The sequence below is a fragment of the Betta splendens genome, chromosome 13 (genome assembly GCF_900634795.4).
Source record: "Betta splendens chromosome 13, fBetSpl5.4, whole genome shotgun sequence".
Taxonomy (NCBI): Eukaryota; Metazoa; Chordata; class Actinopteri; order Anabantiformes; family Osphronemidae; genus Betta; species Betta splendens.
This window is the reverse complement of record NC_040893.2, coordinates 14636209-14656851: the sequence shown is the minus strand read 5'-3', so window position 1 is coordinate 14656851 and position 20643 is coordinate 14636209. Positions and strand designations below refer to the sequence as shown.

At 46.4% G+C, this 20643-nt stretch overlaps 1 protein-coding gene across 1 annotated transcript in view; it reads left to right on the top strand.

Moving 5' to 3' along the window:
• The window catches only part of dpf1 (double PHD fingers 1), a 32019-nt gene extending 11499 nt beyond the window's left edge, over positions 1–20520 (top strand). Inside the window, exons 5-12 of the mRNA XM_029170865.2 lie at positions 313–440; positions 912–1001; positions 1705–1783; positions 1891–2022; positions 13152–13271; positions 15263–15375; positions 15744–15825; positions 16706–20520. Coding sequence (XP_029026698.1) covers positions 313–440; positions 912–1001; positions 1705–1783; positions 1891–2022; positions 13152–13271; positions 15263–15375; positions 15744–15825; positions 16706–16776 — 815 coding nt within the window. The 3' untranslated portion in view covers positions 16777–20520. The remainder of the gene's footprint in view (positions 1–312; positions 441–911; positions 1002–1704; positions 1784–1890; positions 2023–13151; positions 13272–15262; positions 15376–15743; positions 15826–16705) is intronic.
• Positions 20521–20643: the final 123 nt, after the last annotated feature.

Sequence of the window (20643 nt, the reverse complement as noted above, 5' to 3'; positions counted from 1 at the left end):
TTCTCTTGGACACCTGCATCCCTGGACCTGTGCCTTTAGCAAGGCACCCGTCGTTGCTTTGTGCATTAGCTAAAACTCACCATAACCTGCTTCTGCAGCAGCGCGTTGCATGAAGAGTAGCACAAATGCAGCGACATCCCACAAGCAACACAGCCACTCATGGCATTTCACACAAACTCCAGATGATCAGCCCTCGTGCCTCGGTGAATCAGCCAAATCTCATCTCCTCGGGGCGCTGTCAGCGCCACTGAGCATGTCAGCGTGAACGTGAGGGCGCCGCTGTGTTTTGACTGTAATTGTCTCATTGCTCAGACTACGAGGCTTCCCTGAAGAAGGAGGGGGGCATCCCAGATGGTCCCGTGCTGGAGTCGCTGCTCGCTGGGGAGACCCTGGACAAGAAAGTAGAAACCAAGGAAGAAGAGCCAATGAGCGAGTGTCAGGTGAGACTCTTTGCTTGTTGTTGGGGCCTTTTTCCTGCATGTGTGCGTTCGTGGTCTGTCTCGGTAGCTCACTCTGACGTTCTCCTTGTCATACCGTGTCCTCTTTTACAGCCCACTGCCAAACTTTAATGCCATCTGGCTGGAATATTTCTCCAGCTGAAGGTTGTTGCTCTCGAACGCAGACGGACAGCTAATCAATCAGTAGTTGACTGGCTGGCCCTCACGGTGGCCCCTTGAGAGCGAGAGTAGTGTTTAGAAGCTGTAATCTGGGGCCCCTCCTGCTTCCAGTCCTCGCAGGCCGCCTGTGCATCGGCATCTTTCCGTGCAGACGTCAATCAGATTTACTGACGAGCTACAGTTCCTGTTTTCTCACAGATTCTGCACATGCACAGCTCAGATATTCACCAGAAAGAGTCTGTTTAGCCCTAAAAGGGGACATTTTCCTCACTCTCCTCTGTATCTCACCTACAGAAGCTGCTCGTCGGGGACTTCCCTCACGAGCTGGAGGTGGACGAGCTGGAGGAAGATGTCCCAAAGCGCAAGAACCGAACCAAAGCGCGGGTAAGACAGCATCGCCCGCGCCGGTCTAATGCGTCAGGAAGTGCATTGTTGGACTCCGTACGAAGCCGCAGACAGGAGCGATGTGGAGGTTGGCAGCTTCAGATAGTGCGTGTGACAAAGGGAGCGGAGCCTGTACAGTATGTGACACAGTCTGGGACAACATGATCTGACAAAGCAACAGTTACTGCTGAGAGTTAATGCAAACAGATCCACAGATTGAAATCATGCTGGGATGACCTTTTTTACAACTTTGATTAGATCAGGCAGTTTTCCTCCCCTCGCCCTCTTTCAAGCGTCCTATGGGAGGATAATCAAGTGTTAACAACGTATTCCGAGGCGCGTCACACACACACACACACACACACACACACACACACACACACACACACACACACACACACACACACACACACACACACACACACAATTCTCACACGCAGACCCCAGGGTTGCTAATTGGAGCTGTTGCTCCCCTGCTAGGTGTCATCAGCCCCCTCCTGCTGGAAGTGGAGCTTTACACTGAGAGCAGATGATTGGAATGCGACCGTGTGTGTGTGTGTGCGTGCGTGTGTGTGTGTGACATTTAAATGCACAAGTAAGGAGTGTGATGTTACGCTCTGTTTATGGTGCAGACTTGTGCGAAACCTGTGGAAGTTGAAACTTTCTGTGTTATCTTCCATGCGTGTGTGTGCGCTCCCTGCAGGCCTACGGTGTCGGAGGCATGAGGAAGAGACAAGAGCCGCCTGCTATTGAAGACAGAGACAAGCCTTACGTCTGTGACAGTGAGCAACTTTTTATTTCTACTCTGTTGCTATTTCTCTTTTTTTTAATTCCTGTACTTTTAGATACAAATTTAATTCTGTGCCGTGTCTGTCTGTGTGTGTTCCAGTCTGTGGAAAGCGCTATAAGAACCGCCCAGGGCTGAGCTACCATTACACTCACACGCATCTGGCAGACGAGGAGGGGGAAGAGGACTCGGAGCGACACACACTACCCTTCCAGCGCAAGAACAACCATAAGCGTGAGTGTGCTGCATGAATATTAAACTTGGAGTAGGCCTCTTGTCATCGTCATTATTCATTATTTACTCCGTGTGGAGCGTTTTCACCGGCTGATTCTTGCGTCTCAGTCACACAGAAACCTCGTACAGTAGGTCTGGCACTTCCAGAGTCATTGTAACAGAATAATCAGGATGCTGTCAAGAACTCCTGACGGTCCCAGAGTTCTTCCTGCAGAACTCCTGACGGTTGCGGCGCTGACTTAGCTAAAGCCGAAGCTTGGACTTGTAGATAACAGATTTCTCTGGTGGAGAACTGGGTCCAGCTGATTTCTGCATCTCCCACGGTTTCACGTTTTCATCCGATTCAGTGACGCTGCTTTGAACTGGTTTTGTGGCAGATGGAATTGGGTCGCTGCCAGTCACGTGATCAGCTCCTCTACACAATGGGTCAGACGAAGGTCGGCTTTGGGAAACTAATGTGTGCTGTAGTTAAACTTTGTGTAGTTAGTTTGAAAGTCACAAAGACACATGAAGTAACCAAAACAACCACAAAGCGAGAAAATGTCGCCATAAAGTGATAAAACTGCTACAAAGTAACACAAACACAAAGAAACCATGGTAACGTAAAGCTCGCGTTGCCTCCAGGCCTGTTTTTTATCTGTCCAAGTGTCCAAGTATCAGTTACTGCAACAGAAGTGACTATTTTAATGAGGTGGTGAAATTGGTCTCTTAATGTTATTGTGCTCATGCAGTTTGTGTGTAGTGGCCACGAAGTCTCCGTTACCGTGGGTGATTGTCTCTCATTTACCCCTTGCCACAATATGTGACTGCAAGTTTATCGACACTTGTAAGTGACACATCACTATTTGCATGATCGCCCCGAGGCCAACTTTGCCCAGGGGTTATTTGACTTTTCATTTTACACGCGAGCATTTAACCTTTCGCTGTCTGCCTTGCTTTAGCCCAGGGCTGTGTTAATGGCCTGAAAGTGAGTGTGAATGCTGAATCAGCCGGCCCCAAGCGCAGCCAGTCGTGCACTTATCTGACAAGGCGGGAGGACGAATCGTCATTCTGTGACGTACAAGTGACCGTGTTTCTGTCAGCTATCGGGGAGTTAGCGCTCCAGACAGTTGCAGCAGCTCCTGCAAGGATAAATCAACTGAGAGAGAGAACAAACAGCTCTTCAATCAACAGTCATCAGCTCTGAACTAAAATTAATTCCAGCTAGATTCAGTTTACTGAACGCACTATAGCTGCAGCGGTGAACTGCTTGATGAGTATTCCATCATTTTCTGGGTCTTCCATATACACAGTACAAACAGACAGGAAGGGGATCAGTTGTTTCTGCCGCTTTGTTCGACGTTGGTCCATCTTTACTTGTGTTCAGCATCACTGTCACAACGCACATGATGTCACAGCAGTAAACCACGAACAGAGTCGGCTTTGTTGCAGTATCGGAGCGAACACACCCATCACTTTGTCACACCCAGGAGACCCCATCCCGCTACTTTTAAGAATTATATCGACATGAGACAATTCCACACATCACGATTTATGTCCATTGTCAACATTCAGGTCCAATGGACATCATGTTTTACTGTGTATATAAAATGGAGAGAGCAGGCTGGAGGTAATATGAACACTGATATATTATCTATTTATTGTTAAAAGTTTAATTTATATACCAATGTAAATTTTATAATGATAAAATATGCTATGTATGCTAAGTAAAGTCATTATATTCTGATTATTTTCTGTTCCCACCAAACATCTTGACTTGTGTCAGGAACTCAGATCGCTCCAGTCCATTAAGATGTTCCAATAGCTAGAACACACGGACCCTGCTTTCCAAAAGCCTGGGTCAGGTCTACAGCATGTGCAGGATCGTCTTGTGCCCACATCACTAACACCTGTGTCAAACAAGTCGTGCTGCTCTACATCTATCTAGTGCGCGACACGCCTGGCTCACGTGCACTCACTCCTCAGCATCAGTGAGGATTTCAGGCTCGTGCCACATCACTCCTGTGGGACCTTTAACTTGTGTTTAATCAGATCAGCTCCGGGAAAAGAGTATGGGAGTTACAGAGCATTGGCAAGTGTCCTGAAACTGTAAAGGGGCCCAGTGTAAAACCTGGAGGGACGTAGGTTTGTGCAGACATTTAAATCTACATAAAAGCAGATTATGCAAAGATCACCTCCACAGTTAGAACCAGAGTGTCTGGTGAAACAGACAGAGGGGTTCAAAATACATATGAATGTATATGGAATAACGTGAGTAAAGGACATATTTGGTATTAACAGACGACTCCTAGCCCGTCTGCTTCCTTCTTTGTGCTTATTTATCTGCTCCACGCCGTTTCCTATCAGCGCGTGTTTTCTTGGCGTCGCCTTGTGTCTGCGGGTTTTGTTCGTTTCCGAGCTCTTCAATATGCTGCGAGAGACTGTGTTTGGGTCAGTAATCATCGGTACAATCACCACAATTGATCACGCTCATAAAAAGCAAGAGAAATAACTGCGGATGTTTGAATGGGCAGCGCAGGCGGTTCATCCGCTTTCTTTTGTTCCTCCCAGTCTGAAAAGACGCAGTTTGCTCGTAACAGAACCCAGATAAATACACAAAAAGACACATATCCGTGTTATCCCCGCATACTGCGCTGCAACAATGTCCACAGTGAAACTATGCAGCTTCTCTGTTAATTGGCAGCGTGTGTTTTAAATTGGCCTTTCTGACAGAACAGACTGGACCAGTATATGTGAATATATGTGTGTGGGGCCATGCTGCAGTCTGAGGTCTCTGTGGTGGAGCAGAGCAAGGGAGACAGCATTTGAATCGTTTAATATCCCCCACTGCTCCCCCCCACCCCCAAAACAGCCAGTAATCACACACACACACACACACACACACATGCACAGCCTCAGAAAATGCAATCTTCTCTGGTGAAATGAAAAAGGAAGCTTAGCCTTTTTGGCTGGTGTGTGTGTGTGTGTGTGTGTGTGTGTGTGTGTGTGTGTGTGTGTGTGTGTGTGTGTGTGTGTGCATTTGCAAAGCTCAATGGGTTTGTGCCATATATATGTGAGTGTGAGTGTGTGTGTGTGTGTGTGTGTGTGTGTGTGTGTGTGTGTGTGCGCGCGCGCCATTATAGCCTTCCCCAATCTGCTGAGTGTCATGGAGGAGAGTGCACCACCCTCCACCTTCCTTCTGCAGCCGTCAGTATATTTCCACATATGTAATAATATTAATATGGCTCCCCCGAATGAGAGCAACCCTGCATGCATAATTCATGCTATATTCTTGCTTAAAAAGCTGTCTAGACGCTATAGTTTGTATGCAGCGTCAATAACCCAAGCGTGAGCTAAAACTTATAAACTCTGTATTTTTTTAACCGTTTTAAGGCTGTTTTCTGTTTCCTTGTTTTCCATCAGTGTGATAAATGACAAACAGTTCAGACTTTCCTCCTTCTCTTCCTCTTAAACCGTCTCCTCTGTACTCTTCTCTCTTACCTCCTTAGTTAACGCTTGTCTCCCCTCTCATTCCTGCCTGAAATGAATTCCCTTTAAATTTATTTCTTTGTTTTGTGTCTAGACTCCCCCAGATCACCATCAACTAAATCATCCTCCACAATTCAACCTCTCCTTTTACCGTGTCTGCATTCTAGCTCATATTGTGTTTACTCAAAATAAGCAGCAGCTGCTGCATTGAAATTCATGACTGCGTCACATACTATCTTTTTTAACTCCTATTTTACTTCTTTTCACCTCCCAACAGGGGCAGAACAGGTTAGAGGTGTAGATGGAGGGGGAGAGAGGGCTCGTTTGGCGTTGATGCGATGGTTGGAGGGATGGGGGAGGAAGAAAAGTAGGAGGCTGTAGACAAGTGGATGAGTAAGGGGGATGTTTACTTTAGAGGTTGGCCCTGCAGTGTCCACCTGAAAATTGGTTTTGTGAGCATGGAGAGAGAGAGAGAGAGAGAGAGGGAGAAGGATGAGAAGGAGAAAAGATGCGAGGAGGTAGATGAGAAAACAGCGAAAAAGCAAGAGTAATATAAATAGGTTAAGAGAAGGAAGCAAGCTGAGGGTAATGGCAACTGTGAGTAAATGAGAGAAGTAAAAGAAAGACAGAGAGAGAGACAAAGGCTGAGGTGGAACGAGAAGGGGAGGGGGAGCTGTCATTAAATCCCCTCTTTCAAATCTGAACAGAAATTCAGAGGCCACTTTATCTGGATGGACAGACGGTCCTATGGTGTGGAGCAGCAGGGACGCCTCCAATGTGTGTTTAAAAATGCACACAACACACACACACGCGCGCCTTCCTTTCTGTGCGTGTGCCCAGTGCGTCTGTTGCACAGTTGTGTTACTGTGCTGTATGAGCGACGATGCCCAACTGCACGAGAGTCTATGCGTGACATGTAAGCGAGCTTTTTGAAGGTCAGCCTCTCTTTGTTCCACTCACCATTGTTGGTTGTTGTGTTTTTTTTTTTTTTTTCTTTGTTCCACACTCTAGTTTTCTGCCTGGCGTCTCAAAATGGCCTCCGCGTCCTCCTCCCTCCTCATCCTCCGCTCCTCGAGTGAGTGAAGGTTGAATTCTGATCAAACGGCATCGCTGCAAACCAACATGGAGAACCTAAAATGGCCACTCCCCGCCCCGCGTCTATTGTCACTCCGCATGTGCACCATTGCTTGTGTTTTCCCTCACAATGCGGCTGTCTGCCTTCTCCCTCTGAATACCAGAAGGTGATTTGGAGTTCGATAACGTTTTAGGCGTTTATTACCTTTCCATTTATAGCAATGTCACCCGGCAGGTGCAGCCGCGTTGCGGAACTCGTCTTTGTGAAAGTTGAGCCACTGCATTGAAACTGTTGATGTGCCGCAAAAACTCTGAAAACCTGTAGCAATATTATTTCATCTTGCGTGAACACAGTTTGAACCGTGGAGAGCGACACCTCTTGTAAATTGCCCAAAAGGCAAATCTTCGTGACTCACGAAGTGCACACAGGTGGAACTGGATGTAAATGAACATATATCTGCCCACATTTATCCGCGTGCCTGAAAATCTGCCTGTGTGACTCACACATGCATATACACTAATATTTCCCCGTGTGATGTGGAAAATGAGGAGCATGCGGTGCTTTCTGGATGTGTGCTGAACTTTTACGTACGCCGGCATTCCTCCTCACCTTTTGATTGGATGATTGTTGTCGCTGCTGCGCGGCACGGGGAAGGAAGGGAGAAACGGCTGTTGCCTAGCAATCTGGTTGCCATAGATACCGCCAGGGCTCCCTCCTAAAGAGTACACTGTTATGTACATTGAAAAAGAGAGGGAGAGATGGAGTGATGGTAGGGGAGGGAAGGAGGGATGACGGGGAGTTGCGGCGAGAACGGGGAAAAGGCGAGGAGGGAGGAAGGACGAGGCGAGAGGGGCGAGAATGAAGAAGGATGGGAGAAGTTGGAATCAAAAGAGTGACGAGAAGAAGCAGAGGGAGCACAGAGGAGTTCATTAAAAATAACATAAAGAATTGGAGGAGAGAAAGAAAACAGACAGAGGGAGAAGCAGAGAGTTATACACACAAAAAAAATCTCTTCATGATTCATCATATAGATTCCCCCAGACAGTTGGAGTGGTGAAGGCAGGGTAATGCTGGAGTCTGCTTCATTTGCTATTCTGTCTTAAGATGTGGTGCTGTGGCTCACCGGCTGGCTGTTTTGTGGTTCCTCAGTTGTCTTGGCCATGTTAGGATAAACCCCCACACTAACACAGCCCCCCCCCCCCCCCCCCCCCCCCCCCCCCCCCCCCGCCACCACGGCTCCCCGACACCCCCACCCTCAACACGAAATTTATTCTCCATCTCCCGTTGCCCGTGTTTCTGCGTGTGGCTGAATAAAATGTTGAAGCACAGCCAGAAAGAAATAAGAATCAACAAGGCAACGCGTTCATACATGCTGTAAACTATTACGACTATCCGAATGTAACAGCGCAGGGAAATAGCAACTTGAGCTATAGCATTGTTCACGTTGTCTAAATGGGGACATTACAGTGGTAAAGCTCTGATTGGTGTTTAGCTCATGCAGCTGCAGCCGCCACGTCTGAGCACAAACACTCAACAAATACCAAATGTCTTATTCCCACTTTGGGTTTTAGTCTGAGATTTCCAGATGAGGGTGAACCACAGCGTAGTGGACCGCGTTGGGTCGGGTCTCTCCCTGGAACAAAATACGATTAATAATTTGCATTTTAACTCTTTATCGACAGGGACACGAGCCTGGCTAAGTGGCTTTTTTAAGTGTGTGCATGTGGACTAAGTAAAACACACGAGCACAGTCTGAGCGTGTGTCTGTGATTTATTTGCATGTGGCTATTGGCTAAATGTGCATGTTTGTAGACTGCAGAGCCTGGCAGATTGTGTGTGTGCGTGTGTGTGTGTGTGTTCCTGCAGGTCAGAGTGATTACAATGCAGCCATATATCAAGTTTTATTATGCACCAAAACTGCCTCTGTCCTCTTCACTTTGCAATGTCATCGCTGCACACTGGCTCACGTTGCACAAACATACACACAAATGCATGCATTTAGACCCACAATGCACTGGGAGTTACGCAACCTGCTGACTGGACATGAGCGAGAGTAGTACTTGTGAGTGTGTGTCTGCAGACAGCATGCGTGAGGGTGGGCATTGTGGGCTTGGTGGGTGCAGGGACGGAGAAGAAGGAGGAATTGGTGGAAAAAAGAAGAACAGTGGTGCAGACATTAGTGTGACAACAGATGGATTGCGGGAAAGAGTTCCAATTTCCTCTTTGAGAGTAGAGCAGAGAAGATGAAAAAATAGAGACCAAATAAGGAAGGGAGGAGAGGGAAAAAATGAAGCACAATGAAGCGCAGAGAAGAGATTGAATCAGAGGCAGATAGAGCAGCAGCAATAATGAGAATGCGAAGTGCAAAGAGGAAGCGAGGAAGAGGATGGGGGACAGAGCAGGAGGAGGAAGATGGGGAGAGAAAGGAAGGCGGCGACTTTTCATCTGTGACTGACAGTTTCCATCTGACTGCATCTGTGCCTCCTTGTCTGCATAAAAAAAAGATATCGGCTTCAATCTTTGGGACTTTCTGCCTGTGTTAACGCATGTGTCCGTGCTTTTTATGTGTCCATTTGTTTTTCGCTTAAATGTATGCAAAATTTGTGACTCTAATTGTGAGTGTGGCTGGACGAGGGTTACAGGGACTCTCATTCATCACACTAAAGAGCAGGGGTGGGGGATGGGACTGAAACCGGATGGCAAAAGTTATTATGCAAAGGCTCGGTTGTAAATCTTTGTGTGTGTGTGTGTGTGTGTGTGTTTGTGTGTGTGTGTGTGTGTGTGTGTGTGTGTGTGTGTGTGTGTGTGTGTGTGTGTGTGGACTCTACTGTATGTGTGTGTTTCATGTGTGTGTGTGTGTGTGCTCATTGTGCGTGTGTGTGTGTGTGTGTGTGTGTGTGTGTGTGTGTGTGTGTGTGTGTGTGTGTTCTACCCCTGAGAGGCTCTCCTCATTAAGCAGCGAGGCGACAGGAGTGCAGAGTGTGTGTTTTCACACGCCGCTGCTTCGATACAACGAAGCCACTTTTTTTTGCCTCCCTTCCTTTTCTCCCCTTTTTGTGCCTCCTCCTCCTCTTCCTCCTCCTCCTCTTCCTCCTCCTCCTCACCTTCTCCTCTCCCTCTTTCTGTCTTCCTCTGTGTCTCTCCTGCCTCATCCGTTCATGATATCCTTCCCTTCCTCTGTTTTCTACTCCACCTTAATGCCTCCTCATCCTCACCCCTTCCTCCCGCCCACACCTGCAGGAGTGGTGCGTTCGCGGCGTTTGGTAATTGTGAAGACGAGCTACACTGAGGGTGAAAACATTCACGCTCAACCATCAGATGCTGATTCTCATCTAAATCGCAGCCTTGACTGAACAAATAAAATACTTTTGTGATTCTGGTAACCATGGCAACCCGTTAACGACTTCGCCAAACTGTATGCGCACAGGAGGATATAACATAGAGGCAGATAAAAGAAGCAAATTAAATCACTTCAACGAGTTCAAGTAAATGTCAGGCAAATGTTAAATAAGCGTTAATTTGCGACAAATGAATAAAAGAGGAAAGATTTCAAAAAGTGTACTGAAAGAAAGTCAACAGGTTGTGTGATTGTGTATGTTCTCATAATGTATTGCCTCCTATGTCATTTTAGCTGAACTTTTATTATTATAACTTTTCAAACTACTTTTTTTCTAATGAAACTGAAATTAAATGTAAAGTTTGAAAAAAATCAGGTGGTTATGTATAAAAAAAGTGTTTTTCCTTTTTTTCTCCGACACAGAAAACATTATTTTGTAGTTTGACTAGAAAACTTTGGAACTTTGTGATGGTTCCATTAGTTTAATAATGACATCGTTATTGACAGACGAAATGCAAGCAGAGAAAAGAATGAACAACTATCATGGTAAAACTGAGAAGAGAAGCTTTATCTGAGACGCAAACCAGCCAAGAGGAGGCTCAGAGAGTGAAACTACAATGCAAAGTAATGAAGGAGCGGAGAGGGAACGGAGAGAAAGGAGAGAAATTATAATCGTAGAGCATCGAAGGATGGGGAAGGTGTTGGGGGGGAGGAAGGAGGTGGGGTGAGGAGCATTTGAGGATTCATCTCTCGCTGGATAATTCCCAGGAGGATCTCTCTTCAGCACTTGAAAGCTGTGAAGTGTGCGGTTCTGCTCATACTCCTCCTGGTAATTGGAAGAGGAGGGGAGGGAGAGAGGGAGGGAGGGAGAGGGTCAGGTAAAGGAGGGAGATAGGGAGGTGGAAAAAACACGGCGAGGGAGAGGAGGAGGTTGGCTGAAGCGGGTAAAAACAGAGAGGAACAGGAAACAAGGGAGTTAGCGAGAGCAAAAAGAGCCACCTGACGGGCACCATCTTTGCTTTTCCAGCCTCTCCTCTCCTCATTCTGGCGTATATGTCTCTTATTCCTGCTCATTAGCTCGCTCCTCTTTATTCTCTCTCTATCAGCGTCCTCATCTCTCCCTCCCCTCCTCTGCCGGCGATGGCGTGTCTGTGGTTGCAGGCGGCTTCTGAAACATGGCCGCAGGCATTTAATCATTGATGGAGGGTGTTTTTTTTTTCCTCTCCCCCTCCACGCAGGCAGGCCAGCAGGCAGCCTCCACTCACTCACATGCATCAGGACCTGCTGATTCACTCTCTGGGGCACACACACACACACACACACACACACACACACACACACACGCGCGTACACACAATGGAACACACACATTCTTGTAAACGGACACAAATACAAAGGCAGAGACGTGCGTGCACGGTGCAGATACGGATATAATGCAGTCTGAGAGTGTTTCACTCCTCTGTGTGTGTGTGTGGGTAGTTATCCACATGTGTATTTGTCTAGTTTATCCCACTGGGGATTGTGAGACCCAATCAGCAGCCGTGAGCCCAAATAAAAGCAGGGAAGATAAAAGCAATTTGTTTGACCAGAAGAAGGAGACGAAAGCGTGTTTGCATTGGCTCCGGGGCCTGTTCTCCACATATGTCTCTGCAGCTTTAGACGTCCTTCTGCCAGACTTAGCAAACATCTGGCTCTGTTAGTTCCTTAAAGAGCAAATACTGTAGCTACTGTACTCCCATCCAGTGCACTGCATGGTTTTCAGATGCAGGTGCTTGTGTTAATGTGTGCTGGTGGTGCACCGCTACATCGGCTCCTCCACCTTCCTGCTCGTCTGCACCACACACTCAGTCAGTGCAGTCGTCCGTAGTTCCGTCGGAATAAATGGCAGCATCTGTCTTCCCTGTGTTTTTTGTGTCTCAGAGTAAGCCTGTTGAATTCTTCAGCAGCAGATACAGCTTATCATGTCCCTCCCCTCCTCTGTTCTCTGTCTGTCGGTCTGTCTCCATCCTGATCACACAGTTTTTTTTATTTCTCTGAGGATTAAAGGCAGACCCTGTGAAGACCAAACTCTCTCTCTCTCTCTTTTCCATCAAATTCACCCCCACCACCCTCACATGCCCTTCCAGCCAAACATGACTCCACCCTGAAATGGATGGATTAATGACCTCTCTCTGTCTCCCAATATCACCTACAGCACTGTCTGCCTGTGTGCTTATCTTTTGTTTTTCTGCTGGATGAGTGGCTTTCTATGTGTGTGTGTGTGTGTGTGTGTGTGTGTGTGTGTGTGTGTGTGTGTGTGTGTGTGTGTGTGTGTGTGTGTGTGTGTGTGTGTGTGTGTGTGTGTGTGTGTATCGCGCGTGTGTGTACCTGTACTGTCCACTCGCTGCTGCTCCGTCCTGTCTGGTGACTCATTGTGAAGCATCCGTCCGCTGTATTATGTCTTAGGGAGGAACGTGCACATACAAAACACTCTGCAGTGGTTATGTGATTGCTTCCATTAAAGTGATTATGCAATCAGCGGCAGTAAGACAGGCAGACAGACAAAGGGACGGTAAGGGTCCACGTACACACATATACATACGCAGCACTCGGGCAGGCGGGGGAATTTCTCTCTAGTTAATAATTATTATGAAACGGCTGCATGCGGAGCACTTGCCTCTCCGCGCTCAGCACGACAGCAGGTCTGTCCCAGCAGCCACACACACACACACACACACACACACACACACACACACACACACACACACACACACACACCTCATCTTCCGTCCTTAAAGTCCTCCACTTCTTTCGTTCCCTCCACTCCTAGCAGTATTTACCACACCACAGACCCCCCCCCCCCCCCGCGCCCGCTCCCCTCCCCAGTGCAGGGCTTCGCTGGGGACTGGGACTCCGGCTCGGTGCTAGTTTTTACCAAAGCAAACAGATGGAAAAGAAGAGCGAGGTGCCCAGCTGGGATGGTTCGCAGTCAGGCGACGGGGACTTGGTCGCCCGTCTCCTTTCTTCTTCTGTGTCTCACATCTCAACAGTTACCTTTAATCACTCTTTGTCAGAACAACACAAAGTCTGGTCCCGCTCCTCACGCCGTGGGGGTGGACATATGTTAGACCTCCGAGGAGGGAGAGGCCACGTTTACGCCTCCTTCGCTCCAGGGCCATGCGTCTTAACCGGTCTCAATCAGTCTGCACAGGTGAGATCCAGCTGGATCCTTATTTACTGAGCCTCTTCTCCTCTGTTTTGTCTCTCCAGCCAAAAAAGCAGCGGACGGTTCGGTGATTGCCAACAGCTACTGTGACTTCTGCCTTGGAGGCTCAAAGAAGACCGGATGTCCTGAAGACCTCATCTCATGTGCGGACTGTGGACGCTCAGGTAGGGCACCGCTGAAGGGGATGAATGGCAGGAGGAAGGCGGTCCTTTGTTGATGCATAAGACTGAATTGTCTCATTTGTTTAGATTTCACATTTGATACAAAATACATTAAAGTTTTGCTTCCTGTAATGCTTTAAATGAATGGACCATACCAGTGTTTATTCCTGTTGTTGTTTTAGCCCATTTACTACAAATCATGTACAGTATATGTAAATGTATTAATAGCACTTCTCTGTAATGTTTAATATTTGAGGCATTTATCTGACTTGCCAATTAGAACTGTTTATTTCATTTGATACGTCTGAAAACCAAATCGAGCATTCACTGTCACCTTTGCCCTGATTTACCTGTTTGGTTTGAGCTGATAGAGGTGTTCGTTTTTGTAGGTTTGCACAACATCTTGGCAGCGTTACTGTTCAGCGAATGACAAAACAAATGCATCCATGCAGACATGATGCATTTCCTGTTTTGAACTGACTCCTAAGGAATAAAAAGCCTCAACTGCCTGAGAGGTAGATAAAAAAATATGACATGCTTTTGAAATGTTCTAAGTCTTCCCTGCACAAAGTCCTCATCCACACTCACACAGGTGTGAATGTGGCAGGAATTTAAATTCACTTCATATCACTTTAAACTGTTCTTTTGAAAGCATCAACACCCAATGAGAACATGCTGTTTAAAATAGATGTAATATAATTTAAAGATACTTAACAAACCGCATTTCAAAACTCCATTTTCATTCGTTCTGATGATACAGAACCACTTGTTTTCTAAAGCCAGGAATGAACTCGAAGGCTCAGTCTGGAGCCTCCTTTCATTTCATGTTGTCATCTCCCACAGAGACATTTCTCGACATTAATCAGGTGTAATTTTGGTGTGACCTTGTCTGGCAACAACACAAACCTGTTCAGATTCTTGTATGCTGCACGCTTTTCTCTTCTGGCTTGTTGTACATCAACCCACTTCGACTACGTTACCATTGTGAGATTTTAAACCATTGTCTGTTGCTTTCTTGAGAGAGTGCCCCGTGTGTTAGCGTATGGTTTTTACACTGTTGTATTATTTTTTTTGTAAATTCTGGTACATGTATACATGCAAAGAATGCAGTGTATATGGTACAGACCTTGTGTATTTATTGCTTGATTGCATGTACTGTATATATATTTTCCCCCACATGTTTCTTTTTATCTGAAAATAAAGAAGAAAACAAAAAAGATGTATGTGATTTGTAGTGAATGGGCTAAAGCATGCAAAACATTGGTATGGTCTTTTTTCTTCTTTATAAATCCTCATATACAAACAAATGAAGGTCAGGAAATGAATATTCATAATTATGTAACATGTTTCTGGGAAAATTAAATAATAGGATAAGAAAAAAACAAGAGAGAGATCTTTTTCCTCTTTCTAACTTGAATTCCAAATTTGTTGTGTTTTTCAAAACAAACACAAGTTAATTAGTAATATTTTCACTAAAACATGTGATTTTGCCTCCGTTATATACAATATTTGTATCTCACGTAAAAGCAAGAAGAAAAGCATTTCTCACTATATCATGAACAAATCGCCTGCAAGGAAGCAAACAAACAGAGGAACCGATAAAGGAGGTGAACAATAAGTGATTGGCTTCGAAGTTCAGAACGCAACAGTGAAAAGTGTTATGTGTGTGTGTGTGTGTGTGTGTGTGTGTGTGTGTGTGTGTGTGTGTGTGTGCACGTGCGTGTGTGTGTATGTGTGCGTCTGCGTGTGTGTGTGCGTGCGTGTGTGTGTGCGTGTGTGTGTGCGCGCGTGCGTGTGTGTGCGTGTGTGCGCATGTGCGTGTGTGTGTGTGTGTGCGTGCGTGTGTGTGTGTGTGCGTGTGTGTGCGCATGTGTGTCTGTGTGTGTGTGTGTGTGTGTGTGTGTGTGCGCATGTGCGTGTGTGTGTGTGTGTGTGTGTGTGTGTGTGTGTGTGTGTGTGTGTGTGTGTGTGTGTGTGTGTGTGTGTGCACCCAGGCCACCCCTCCTGTCTGCAGTTCACAGTGAACATGACGGCGGCGGTGAGGACTTATCGCTGGCAGTGCATCGAGTGCAAGTCCTGCAGCCTGTGCGGCACCTCTGAAAACGACGTAGGACCTCCCTTCACTCTACATCTTAGCTAGTGCGCGCGTCAGGATAAGGTGTCGTCATTAGGCGCACCCCATGAAATGGCTGCTGACTGTCCATGCATACAACACTGGCACGCTAAACGTTAAAGTACTACTGAGAGAAACTCACTCTTTAAACAGGGATCCAGGAGCTGGCAGCTACTTCCCTCTCACTGATGACCTCTAACCTTTAGGCTGATACAGAATTAAAGCTGGATGCACAGATTTCAGCCTGGACTAAACGCAGCTTAGCAGGCATTTGTGTTGACACACACAGTGATGCAGACAGTAGCGATGTTACAGAATTTGATCCGGTCCTTTGTTTATGTGGGTCTTCTCTTGTATTCCAGGACCAGTTGTTGTTCTGTGATGACTGTGACAGAGGCTACCACATGTACTGTCTGAGCCCCCCCATGTCTGAACCGCCAGAGGGTATGTATGAAAATGAGCAAAGTAAAATCATTCCCATCCAGTGCAGTGGGACTTTAGACCTGGTCTGTAGGTGGGGAGTCAGTATGTCAGAGTCTCTTTAATACCTAGAAACGTACCATCATGCACAGAATTCACCTCAGAGCAATTTATTCCGAATTCATCAAGCTGAATAAGCCCTCTCCCTCCGTCTATTGTATAATCACTAAAATGGAGCAGGTACATATTTTTAAATCGAGTGTCATTTTCCCACCGCGCGTAAGATGGCTGCCTTGGGTTGTTTGATGGAGTTGTCATGGAAATAAAGTAGTAGAAAAAGATAATCTGTTTCCATGGCAAAAGTGTCACTTGGCTAAAAAAATACAGCAGCAGAGCCACTTGTGTTCAACACTCACTAACAGTGTCATGCTCTGCCCACACATGCGATGCTTCTGCTACAGCAGAAACATTTTCCAGCAGCCGTCGGTTATTTCGGGCTTCCACTCGGGAAGAGCCCGTCCCGTCTCAGGGACGGCGCGCGGAAAGAAAAACCCCCGGTTTTCACGCTCCGCTTTGTGCCCACTCTCCACCTTTAGGCACCAAACCACACAGTTTCCGTATCGCCTTTGAAGCGCAAAGGTCGAGTGCTGCATTTTCGCGTCCCGTCTCGAGTGGATGTTTAATTAATGCCACAAATCCCGCGTTAGAATCCAGACCCGACTCGTTGGTGAAATCCCCTGCATCCACACGCCACGGGCCCCGCGTGCCGTGTTTCAGCACGCGGCTTTAATTTACGGCGTTACTTAATTCTCTGTCTGAAATAAGGGATTACTCCAGCGGGCTTTACAATGGCGGTGATTGAACTCCAGATCTGTGATGTGCTCCGTGCGTGTGTGTTGTGCAGGGAGCTGGAGCTGTCATCTGTGTCTGAGACAACTGAAGGAGAAGGCCTCGGCCTACATCACCCTCACTTAATCTGCGGGGCCGCGCTTCATCCTCTCAGCTCTTCATCCTCTCCCAAAGCACCTCTCCGTCGCCCCTCTCTGTGCCTCAGCAGCCGCCGCGCGTCCTCTGATCCGCTTTCAGCTACTTCCTCCACAATCCGGCCCCGGTGACCTTTGACACGGCCGTGCACACGGCCCCCCAGCGGCGCCGCCCGTCTTCTCCAGCGTCTCTCCGGCGGCGAGGCAACCTCTGTCCCTCTGTGTCACACATTATTCCCCGCTGTGCTCGACCTGAACCCCCTCGCTCCCTGCTCCGTCTCAACAGAGGAATCCATCAGCTGGCCATAAGTTTGCTAGCGAGACCCGCACTCCAGCCTGCCAAGGGCACTTCAGAGGCATACTACTCAACGGGAACCCTCTTAAGGGCCCTTGGAAGAGCCCTAATGATCTTCAGCTGCAACTCAGTCAAGTAGCAAGTGAGAATTAATAGGATGGATAGGTGTTAGGCCGAGGACAGGGCTTGGAAGACCCTGGATAACCGCGGAGCAGTATGTTTCAGTGTTAGCCAACTGTGAAATATACACTGAACCAAATTTTTATTTACTCCCTCTGTCCTTTACCGTGTGGAGCCGAGACTCTCCATTATTAGCCCGCAGGGCTTGCTGCCCCGCGCAGTTTTAAAGAGGGCACAGCGAATTGTACAGAATTCGGACTGATTCTCTGTCTGGACACGCGCGGAACTCCTCTCTTTGGTCGAAGAGCGAGCGAGCGAGCGGTCGGGAACTCAGACCATCTTCGACCTCATCCTGTCCGATCTCCTTGCATGGGGTCCCGCGAGTCAGCGATGCATTCTGGGATTAACTCCGGAGGTTTAGTGTTGAATGTCATCGTTGGATGAAAGGAGAGACGGATTTTTCTCTAATCAGCTAATGCTGATCAAACAATGTATTTAAAAATGACAATTTAGGCTTAGCATCTCTCTCACAAATCCTTGACCTGATCTTTATTTGCTCTTTTCTTCTATGAAACACTGACTGTGAAGCCACTGCGAGACTGAAACGTTCTTGGTGCTTGGTGTGTGAGATCTGTGTGTTAAGAATGTAGGATTGATGTGTGGACAATGCAGATCTTTGTCCGGCCACCGCCGAGGCAAGTCTTTTTTACGATTCCCCTTTTTTTTAGTTTTGTTTTCATTTGCATGTTGTTATTTTAGCTGTTTTTAAAGACTTTTAATTGAAATTGAAAAGAAAGCACACTTAATTCGCAATAATGTGATGTGAACTATTTTGGCCAAACTGGGTGTGTTTTAAACTCTGTGTGTGCCTGCGAGTCTGCGTGAGTTTATCCGAGCACTCGAGTAACTGTAGCCAGCCTCAAGCCCAGAGCGTAGTAACAGGAAGGGTTTGTGAATGTAATGCAACTGCTTGGGAAATCTCACGTCCTGGCAGCGAAAGGGAAGGAACACTTTGACAGTTTGGGAAGAACACGCAGAGACAAAACGTGCAACAATACGAAACAATAATAGTTTTATGGTGGAATATGTGTCAAACTAAGTTACAGCGCCCGGCCAAGAAATGCTTTGGCCTGTTGCCTCGTGTGACTTTTATCCGTTTTGTGTATGGATTATACAAATAAGATAACAAGGGGCGCCATAGCATCTTTATCCTGAGCTAAGCTAACTGCCTGCTGGCTGGAATCAGATAGAAACTAATGTTATAAGTCTTCTCATGTATCTTGTAGCAATATAGCAAAAAAAAAGGCATTTCCTCCAAATTGTCAAATTATTCCTAATCAATTAAAGTGATCATCTCCCCTCTAGACTAAATGCCATTGAAAGCCAATGAATGCATAACATCTGTACTGTATTTATTTCTGTCAGATGCCACATGAGTTTACTGCATTTAGGAGAGTGACACACCAAAAACACCACCACAAGACAATGACCCGTCAGTGATCGAGGGCTCTGGGTGAAAGTTCTTGTTGTGTTTCTTATAATTAGAATATTGTGACTGATATAAAGCTGGAAGAGGCCACAGAACCACCAAGTGTGACCTGTTTAACTTCTCAAGGCAACTTGAGCACATTGTAGTCCAGCGGCTGAGACTGCGACAGCTGCTTTAGGAGGACGTTAGGCATCCATCCAATGACCTCTGAGCTTTACGCTGTAAATATGGAATTGAATTAAGGGCAACAAAATCCCATTTCATGTTCAGATCAAAGTGTGAATGTGGGTTTTGGTGTGAATGACCATCGATTTAATGCTGCATCATTGTCTCTAAACAGAAGCTCACAGGACCAGACGGCTTGTGGGACTGCACCTGATACACGAGTGCTGCGCTATCCCTCAACTCAGTGTATCGCCACTGATGCATGAATGACATGAATGAAATGTTTCAGAATTCATGTTTTGACATCAAGTGACTTTTAAAAAATAACAATGGTTTGTTCATTTCCTGTTGGTTTCCTCGGTCAATTTAATCCGTATTGTTTCATTGTTTCACATTTTGCACAGTGTGTGTGTGCGTGTGCGTGTGTGTGTGTGTGTGTGTGTGTGTGTGTGTGTGTGTGTGTGTGTGTGTGTGTGTGTGTGTGTGTGTGTGTGTGTGTAGCCACTCACCACTGGAAGGTCAGCGAAAAGCAAACTGAACCAAAATAGTAAATTATTGTCATTCTGCAGACATTTTGTTCTCAGTGGAACCACATGCATGGCACAGCACTGCAAGAGGACTATTGTTGAGTACAGAACACAACAAAAGTGTACTTCAGCGCACACGTTACACACAAGGCACTTACATCAAGAACAATTTTGATTTTATTGTGTTGAATTTGTTTTACTAACAGAAACAGCTGAATCCAATCAAATATATTTATTTCCATCGACCAATCAGAGCTAATAACAAAATCTGAAGTGTGCTTGAGTCGAAGGAGTTTGATGGTGAAATGGATGATGATTGTTAGATAGATTGAATATAATGGATGTGCTTGTGTGGATGGAGACTAATGATGATGTTGATGATGACTGAAAAGCCTTTGTATTGGGAGCTTTCCTGGCACTTAGTAGGAGAAGCATGGCGGAGTCAAACTTCTTTTGATTGTACTATCTGGGGCGGGTGGGGAAGCCATGTTGAGGTTTAGAAAGTGTGGGTGTCCACGTGACTATTTATTAAAACTCAAGCCTTCGCTTTGTACAAATGGTAAAAACCAAGATGGCGGTGACGATGGGGGTGAAACAAAGCTTCACCGGGAGCCTCCAGGCCTCGAGCTAATGCCATTGCCCCCATCGCTCTCCATTTTAAGCTGGCTCAGTCAAAGGGTTGAGACTTTAGGCCATTGTCGGCCTCTATTGTAAATTGTTGTTCTGTAATCTTGCTTGCACTTTTTTTTCCATTTCCCAAAAACAAGGAATTAATTGTAAGTATGTATGTGAGTGAGTGTGGGTGTACATTTTGTTTCCGATCTTAACATTTTTTTATGTGACTGTCTGTTGTAAACAACTGGATAAAGATGAGTTTTTAATTTGTATTTTTTACGAAATCTTCTTTGGCATTTTTTAACCCTTGATTCCTCTCATTTCCTCTCTCTCTCTCTCTCTCTCTCTCTCTCTCTCTCTCTCTTACCTGGGGATGCTTTGAAATGTGGACTGAGACCGCATTGCTGTCATCACTGCTGTCAGTCATTCTCTGTGAATTCATCAGGCTTTTCTCGATTTGCCCAGTTTTTTCTCTCTTCCCTCAACAATTTTTTTTCCATTAAAAAGGCGAAAGTGAAAAATGACCTCCACCTTTATGTTGTCATTGCCCGCGCGTGAGCGAGCACGCGCATTTGTTCGATCCCGCTGCCGCAGTATAAGTCGCTGAATATTTGTGCATTTTTGGGCCGTCTGGCCGTCTGTCTGCCT